Below are 8,936 nucleotides of genomic sequence, written 5' to 3' on the forward strand. Positions count from 1 at the left end.
TCGCTGTGTCAATCTTTCTCCTTGGGAGTCTTTCTCTCCTTGATTGACCATCCGTCTTTCCAAGCATGAAGTCTTTTTCCAAGGAATAGCTTTGTTTTGTTACATGTCCAATTAGGATGGCCTCCTGATAAGACCTCTCCAGAGTACTGAGAAGCAAAGATGTCAGCCTAGAGACTAAGGTGCGCCTGATCCAGGCCATGGTCTTCACAATTACTTGCTATGCATCAGAGAGCTGGACAATGACTAAAGATGATAGAAAAATTGATGTCTTTGAGTTGTGGTGCTAGAGAAGAGTCTTGAACATACATACCCTGGACTGCCAAGGAAACAAGTCTGTGTTGGAGAGGGTAAAACAAATTTCCTTGGTGGCTAGGATTTTGAAGCTTTGTCTCATATACTTTGGGCACGTGGCCAGAAAGGACCAGGCCTTGTAGAAGGACATCATGCTCAGAAGGGTGGACGGACAGTGCAGAAGAGGGAGACTTCCATGAGATCGGTTGAAACAGTAACTGGGGCAATGGGGTAGATGTCAGTGAGACTGGCTCAGGGCAGAACAGGTTTTAGAGTTGTTGTACATAGGGTCGCTATGAGTCGCAGGAGATTCGACGGCACATAAAAATAACAACAGTGGTAAGAAGTTGTGCTGCAATCTCGAAGTCACACAGTTTGAATCCAACCATTTGTTTCGAGAGAGAAGGATGAGCAATTTCCTCCCGTGCGATTAACTGCCTCTGAAAACCCGCTGGAGGGTCAGTTATGGGTCTATTCCGACTCAAAGGTACACAACAACAATAACTCTAATGTAAATACAACATTGGTTCGCCTGAACACCCGGGGAGGTGCCAGGACAACTCCCTCCTCCGTTGGACTCCCTGTTTAGCCCACGTTCGAGGCGGAGCCACATCCTGGGCCTGAGGACCGAGGCCGGGGGAGGAGCTTGACTGAAGCCACGGCTCCCTCCTCTGATTGAGCAGGTCCACTCGGGGGCGGGCTCATCCGGGGAGGGCGAGGTTTGAGGCCACGCCCCCATTGCAGCCCCGACTGCGGGTTTTTTTGCCTCTGCAGGGACGGGGTAGTGTAGGCCTAGGGGCGGAGTATTAAGCCCAGCCTTCGGGTTCTCGTCTCTAACTGGACGAGGCAGGTCCGGGGGTGGAGCCCGCTCTGCTTTTGACAGTTGGTTCTTGCAGAGCCTCAACTCAATCAGGTGAGTTTGAGAACCGGTGCCCCGCTCTCCTCTCCACGCGTCCCCGTCCCCCCTTGGCCTTAGCTCTGGCCATGAAGCGCATCTTCTCCTGCTCCAGCTCTCAAGTGTCGGTAGGTGCCAAAATGTTTGGAGGGAAGGGGGTGGGGCTGAGATCTGAGTCCTAGGTGACCGAAGTCCCGAGTTCTATGTCCACCTACCATTGCCTTTTATCTCTTTTTTTGCTTTTTCTAGCTCTTCTGCTCCCTCACAGGAGGCTCCAGCCCTGCTTTCCACAAAACACTGCCTCCCAAGCTTCTTATTAGCCTCCTATCCCCTGCCCTCTCCAAAGATGTTTCCCTCAGTTCCCTTTTGTCTTTTCAATCTCTACACCTATGTTTCCGGCATCCCCTCCCTTCTCCTGAGGTCTTGCCCTCTAGTTCTGTTTCACGGACTAGAGCCACCTATTAAGCTCCATTCGGTTCGCTATCCAGTCCTGCCCTGCTCCACAGTCCCATCGTCCAGCTTTGCTCTGTTCTCACAAACTTACGCTTCCATATGGCCCTATGTTTGTTGTTCCTTGTCAACCCTAGTTGTTCTTCACAGTCTTCTTAGTCCTCTCACTTTTACAATTCTGTGACACTTACTCCCATCTCTGACTAGCACTATTGATCCTGGGGCATCATTCCAAATCTCTTTCCATTTGATGACACCCTCCCCCCAATAGCATCCTTCTCCTGGTCCCCCCACCATCCTCTGATCCTCTCTACTCAGTGGTCATTCAATCTTATTTTGTCCCTTTTACTGGGACCTTCTCCGGCTTGCTTTCTGTGGGTTAATCTTGCAGCCTGGCTAGCCTGACAGGCACTGCCAGAGGACACACAGTTGCTTGGCTGCTCCCCAAGGAACTGGGTGAGTTGCCTGCAGAATCCACCCCAGCCAGTTCACTGCGGTGTCTGGCCATCAGACTGGTTCTTGGGCCAGTCAAGGTCTTTGGACTGCTTTCCCTCAGAACCTTCCTTTACCCTCAAGCCTCACCTAGTCTTTTAGGGCCTGTGCTCTCTGCCTCCTTTACCTGAGTTGGGGAAAGGTGATGTTGCAAGGCAAAGAGGATCAGGTAGACTCGCTCTAAGGTCACACAACTCTCCATGGTCTTTAGAAAAAAACCAAAACAAAACACAAAGAAGATTACAGAAGGGAGTGGATTAGAGTGAGTGTAAACTCTCCTCTGAAGAGCTCTTACAGAGAGATCAGGGGGTGTAACTTTCTATAGAGATTGAGATTACAGTTCATTTGGAAGTGAATTATCAAATGCCTAACCTGACTAGTGGTGTCATTCACAAGCAAACATGAGAAATGCTCACTTATCTCACTTTGCATGGGCAGGCCACAGAAGACTGGAAGTGAGCTATGAGGCAAGAGTAGGAACTCTGTTGAGGCCTGTCCTTGGCCTATTTACAGTTGCTTCTTCATTTAGTTTCCACACACATGGATCAACCAGTTAAAAGACATTCAGTGAATGACTGGCCTGAGTGTAGAAACTTAGAATGACTACCATGAGTACTAGAAACTGAGGATACCTGAGCTCTGTCTTACTGCATAACAATTTTCTTACTCATACGGATACTTCCCTGGTTTTTTAAAGTCCTCAACACTGCCTGTTCCTTTCAGAAACCTTTATAGAGTCTGTTTCTTGTTGTGACTGTGTGCTGTCAAGTCAGAACCAACTCAGTGGGTTTTCAGAGATAGTAAATAGCACAGAAGGAGATTGCTCATCCTTCTCCCAAATGGCAGTTGGTGCCTCATTCCTGATTTTTCAATCCCTGGACTGTAGGAGCTCCTCAGGCTAGAGTCACAACAAACTGAAAAATAGTCACTTGCAGCTACAAATTGTTGCTTCATGAATCTTTGCACACTTTGGATCATAAATTCTTCCATTCCTTGGTTGGCTAACTACCCTGGACTCATTTGTAAGAGAAATGGAGTGACAGCCTTCCTGATTACTTCCAGAGTGGCTGCCTATGCTAAAAGATTTCCTGTCCTCATCCAGACTCCCCATCCCTGTTTCCTCTTGGGTCCAGATCCCTGGATCGTCAACCTAAGAAAGAAATTGAAAAAGAAGCAGTCATTTTAAAATTCATCTGTTGTCTAGAACATAGGCAGTTTAGCCATCAAATAAACCAAACCCAGCTATTATCTCTTTTGTAAAAAGATTATTTTAGTTAAAAGATGCCTTTGAACGTGTCTCATATATTTAACTCACTCTGCCTATACAGGAAGTATATCAGAAAATCACTTTGAATGGACTAGCTTAGAGAAATATTTATTGCATTTAAAAATAACAAAGGAAAACCGAAAATAACTAAAGGTCAGGTCACGATTCCTTCAGGGCAGACTTTTCATTTCCATTCACCTGGTACTTTTTCTCTACACATCCATCTTGATAAGATGCTAATAACCACACAGCTAAAGATAAGGAGAGGCTGCAATTACTGCTATAAAGGCCCCCTAATGTTGGCTACCGAAGTGCAACGCTTGCCCTTGTTTTTATGTCTGCTGATTAATTCGGTGATTGCTACCTTGAAGCTTGGCATCTACTTCCTAAACAACATGCCTTTGGAAATTCTATGAACATTAGAGAAATGATGATAGTTACAGAACAGGGTTCAGATCTTTTGTTCATAGAGTTGCTATGAGTCGTGCTGGATTCCACTGGCACTTAACAATAACAGCAACAACCTTGAAGTTATGATGATAAACCAGTGCTTCCTTTCCATAGAGCTGGAATGAGCCATGGACTGAACCTTCGAATTTGGAACCATTCCACTGTCCTTCATCACATCTCTGCAGAAGTGTGATCATTTCCACCAATTTTAAACAGTCATTAGAATAATGAAATTATAGAAAGTAAATTGAGTGGAGTATTTATTGGCTCATAAGAAGAAAATGTCTTCTTTCCACTTCCAAGGGGAACTCTGAGGTCAGAAACATCCAAAATGTGCCCAGAAAGACCAAAGAGGATGAATATTAGAGGTAACACTTATTGTTGCCAACCATGTGAAGACTATGCAAAGGCATTTGACTATGTGGATCACAACAAATTGCGACTAACATTCAGAAGAATGGGAATCCCAGAACACTTGACTGTGCTTATGTGAAATCTATACCTAGACCAGAAAGCTGTTGTCCAATGTCCAATACTCCTGAGAAGACTGCATGGTTCAACATCAAGAAATGTGTGTGTCAGGGATGTATCCTTTCCCCATACTTTTTTTTTTCTTCCTATTTTTTTAATTGATTTTAATGAAAATTTACAAAGACTTAGGGTTTCCTGTCATTGTTACACTTTTCTCCCTGCCTACCCCTTCCCCCAAATTCACTCTTCTCCTTGAAAAGAGAAAGAAAAACTCTTTCATTTTTATGCAATCCTTCTCCCCAACTCTACTCCACTATACAGCCTTCACTCTGGACTTCTGTAATGACAAGAATACCCATTCATATGTCCCTTTTAACAGTTCTCTCCCTCATCTGTTTCAATGCAATATACATAATTTCTCCCCTCCTTTTCTGTCTTCCCTCAACCCTGATGTCAGTCCCGTTTTACAGCAGTGGCCCTATGCAATATTTGTCCTTTTGTGACTGAGATATTTCACTCAGCATAATGTCCTCCAGGGTCATCCATTTTGCATAATATTGCGTGAGTTCCTTGTTTTTCAATGCAGCATAGTATTCCATTGTGTGAATAGACCAGAGCTTTTCTATCCATTCATTTGTTGATGGGCGCTTGGGTTGTTTCCAGCTCTTTTCTATTGCGAACAAAGCCACAATAAACATGGGTGTGCATATATCTGCTTGGGTGGCAGTTATGGTTTCTTTAGGGTAAATTCCCAGTAGTGGAATTGCTGGGTCAATGGTATTTCTATTTCCAACTTTTTGAGAAAGTTCCATACAGCCTTCCATAGAGGTTGCATCATTTTACACTCCCACCGACAGTGAATAAGTGCTCCAGTTTCTCCACAACCTTGCCAGCATTTGTTGTTTGCTGTTCTGTTAAATTTTGCTATTCTTACTGGGGTGAGATGATACCTCATAGTTGTTTTGATCCCCATACTTTTAAAATATATATACTGAGAAGATCATATAGGAGGCTGAACTCTATGAAGAAGAATGTGTTATCAGAATTGGAGCAAGACTCATCAACAACCACCTTTCTTATGCAAATGACACAGTCTTGATCACTGAAACTGAGGAGAACTTGAAGTGTTTGCTGCAGAAGATCAAGGACTACAGCCCTCAATATGGGGATTACATCTCAACAGCAAGAAAACAAAAATTCTCATCACCAGGCCAATAGACAGTATCATGATAGATGCAGAAATATTCGAGGTTGTTAATGATTTCATGTTACCCAAACTCATTATCAATACTTTTGGCACAAGCAGTCAGGAAATCAAAAGACAAATTGCATTAGGAAAATTTGTTGTCAAGGATTTCTCCAGAGTACTAAAGATCAACGATATCATTCTAGAGATTAAGATGCACCTGATTGATCTAGGTCATGGTCTTCTCAATTACTTGCTATGCATCTGAAATGTAGACAGTGAATAGAATGACCAAAGAAGAATTGATGCCTTTGAATTGTGGTGCTGGAGAGGAGTCTTGAACATACCATGGACTGTGAAGAGAACAAACAGGTCTATTCTGGAAAAGGTTAAACCAGGTTGCTCCTTGGAGGCAAGGATTTTGAAGCTTTGTCTCACATACTTTGGGCATGTTGCCAGGAGGGACCAGACCTTGGAGAAGGATTTCATACCTCAAAGAGGAGAGTGTCAGCTCAAGAGAGCAAGACCCTGGATGAGATGAATGAATACAGGGACTGTGACAATGGCATCAGGTGTGTCAGAGATGGTGAGATTGGCTCAGGATAGAGCCATTGTTTCATAGGGTCACTATGAATCATAGTCGACTTGACAGCCCATAACAACAATAATAATTCTGTGAAGACTCTGTGCCAAGTATTTTATAGGATGTTATGTCATTAGGAAACAGGTTTGGAAAAGTTGTTACCTGTTGCTGTTGAGTTAATTCTGACTCACAGTGATGCTATAAGGCAGAGTAGTATAGTTGTTGGGTGAGATTGAGTTGGAACTGACCCGTAGCTGAATCTCCAGTGGGTTTTCAAAGGCACTAAATCTCATGGGAGAAGATTGCCCATCCTTCTCCCATGGAGCAGCTGGTGGATTCAAGCCATGAGCCTTTGGGATTGCAGCACAGTTTCCTACCATTAGGCCACCAGAGCTCCCTGGTGCTTACAGTAGATAGAATGGTTGAGCGCTAATCAAACCAACCAGTCATTTCTTGGGAGAAAGATGAAGCAGTCTCTTTCCATAAAAATTTACAGGCTTGAAATCCCTGCAGATAATTCTTCTCTGTCCTGTTGGGTTGCTCTGAATCAGAATCAACTCCATGGCAGTGGAGATTGCCCATCTTTCTCCTATAGAACAACTGGTAAGTTCCAACCACCTAGCTTTCTGTTAGCAAATGAATACTTAACTATGCCCCCAGGGCTCCTGAATTCACTGAGACAGCAAGTGTTAGAGCCAGAATTGCAAACAAATAACTTAGGTTGAGGTCAGTTGACAGCTATGCTGTATGATGAAAATGGAGGTCTAGCTGTTTGCTCTTCCTGGGAGTGATCTGATGATAAGGTATTGAATAATGTGTTCTTATATCTCAGTCTGTCTGATTGTAGAGGAATCATTTTGCTTATTTTGTCCTTTGAGAATTAATATTTGAGGACTATTCTCCAGGTAAGGAATAGTTACTCTAAAGATCATAATACACTGTTTATCTAGAAATTGACAAACTTTCCTCTGTAGCTTTCTTCCAATGGTAAGAACAAGGTTTGAATACCAGGTTCCTGGGTTCTATCTTAGCCCTACCACTATTTTGTAGTATAAGTTTGAACAGTTATCTAACCTCAAGGTGCTTCAACGTCTGTCAAATAGGTATAATAATATCATCTGTAACTACTCTCTAGGGATGTGGAGAGGCTAATTGAAGTAACACTTGAAAGGTTAGGAGGAATTACAAGTTCTCTATTGGAGCCTGACCTCAAAATCCATCCACCTGAAACATTTTATGGTTTGAACATTTAAAACCTTTAATGTTGATGATGAATAATTTGCCCTGGTTATATAAACAGTATTTGAAAGTGAGTTATTGGGCTTCCACAGGCCCTACTTTTTCCCACCTCATCCTCCAGCCTCTTTCTTGTTGGGATCACACTTCATAAGGTATAATGTATGCCACCGCTTCCACCACTTCCTGTTTTGTTATTGGGCTGCCATACATTTGCCTAGCTTTTTACAGTTTACAAAGAGATTTTAGGTACATTAGCTCATTCAATACAATCTGAGGTAGTTATTAATATCCACATTTTATAGGTGAGGAAACAGACTAAAGATGTTTAGCATCTTACAGATAGCTGAGAAAGTAGCTTAACCAAGTCTGAGCCCAGGCCAACTGAACAAATATTTGTTAGACCCTTTCATCTTACAGGCCCCTTGTTCCTCTCTTCTCTACTCCCTGGGCCAAACCAGGCTTTCCTGTACTTTCAGCCCTGAGTGTTTTTACACAGCTCTCACACACCCTATGATACTTCAATTATTATAATTACTCCACCGCCAGCAAAACTCAAGCTGGAATGCTAGAACAATGCAAGCAAGGTGTGGCTGTCGCCAGGAACAGCTGCTCCCTGCCTGAGATGAGGAGGGAGTGGGGAGAAAGGAGCTGCTTCTTGCTGCCTCCTCAAGAATACCCAGAATCCTGTCTTTGCTTTCTGGTTGTTGTTATCATGAAAACGAAAGGGAGACTAGCTGAAGGACAGAGATGTGAGATATGAAAACAGAAACTCTTATGTTTCTCCTCCCAATTCTGGGATCCAAAGCCAATAAATAGGTAGAGATAGTACAGCCAGGTGTGAACTCCTCCTACCTATGACCTCAAACTAGGGGCTTTGATTTGCTTCTACATTGTTGTTGTTAGGTGACATTTAAATTTATTTCAACCCATAGCAACCCCGTGGGACACAATAGAAGGGCCCTGTAGTAGTGTTCTTTTAGAGTTTTTAAATTTTTTTTTTTAAATGTGTTGTGTGCCGTTGAACCAGATCTAACTGGCACAGGAGGATTGTCCCTCCTTCTCCAGCATCTGGTGGATTCAAAATGCCTGCCTTCAGGATTGCAGTGCAGCTTCTTGCCCCTAGGCCACCAAAGCTCCCTCCCATAGTATTTTCTAGGCTGTGACAACTGAGGTGAAAAAGCAGAGCAGCATGGGAAGGTGAGAGGCAACAAGAGTCCCAACAGAGTGGTCAGTTTCTTCTGTTCTGAGGAGCAAAGGAGAAAGGAATTGTGTTTAGGATTGCTCTGAAGTTGGGCTCCTAACACCACCAATAATCATAATGATGATTTGTAAAAAACTAACTTGAAGGGGAGCTCTGGTGGCCTAGTGGCAAGAAGCTGCACAACAATCACAGATGTGCCTGGTTCGAATCCACCAGATGCTCTGCTGGGGAAGGAGAAACAATCTCCTCCTGTACCAGTCAGATCTGATTTGACAGTACAATGCGCAAAAAAATAATAAAATAAAATTTTTTTAAAAAAACACCAAAAAAAACAAACCACCCCTAACTTGAAATACTATGCATTCAATACTTATAATTTTTTTAAATAAAATTTTTCTTTTATACTGGTTT

General features: G+C 43.2%; 1 protein-coding gene across 1 annotated transcript in view; it reads left to right on the forward strand.

Moving 5' to 3' along the window:
• The first annotated feature begins 1,275 nt into the window (after positions 1-1,275).
• ANKRD35 (ankyrin repeat domain 35) overlaps positions 1,276-8,936 on the forward strand; it is a 21,523-nt gene continuing 13,862 nt past the window's right edge. Inside the window, exon 1 of the mRNA XM_006899517.1 lies at positions 1,276-1,314. Within this exon, the coding sequence (XP_006899579.1) occupies positions 1,276-1,314 (39 nt within the window). The remainder of the gene's footprint in view (positions 1,315-8,936) is intronic.

The sequence above is a fragment of the Elephantulus edwardii genome, unplaced genomic scaffold, assembly GCF_000299155.1.
Source record: "Elephantulus edwardii isolate Elephantulus edwardi_28Jun2011 unplaced genomic scaffold, EleEdw1.0 scaffold00260, whole genome shotgun sequence".
In the NCBI taxonomy this organism is placed as follows: Eukaryota; Metazoa; Chordata; class Mammalia; order Macroscelidea; family Macroscelididae; genus Elephantulus; species Elephantulus edwardii.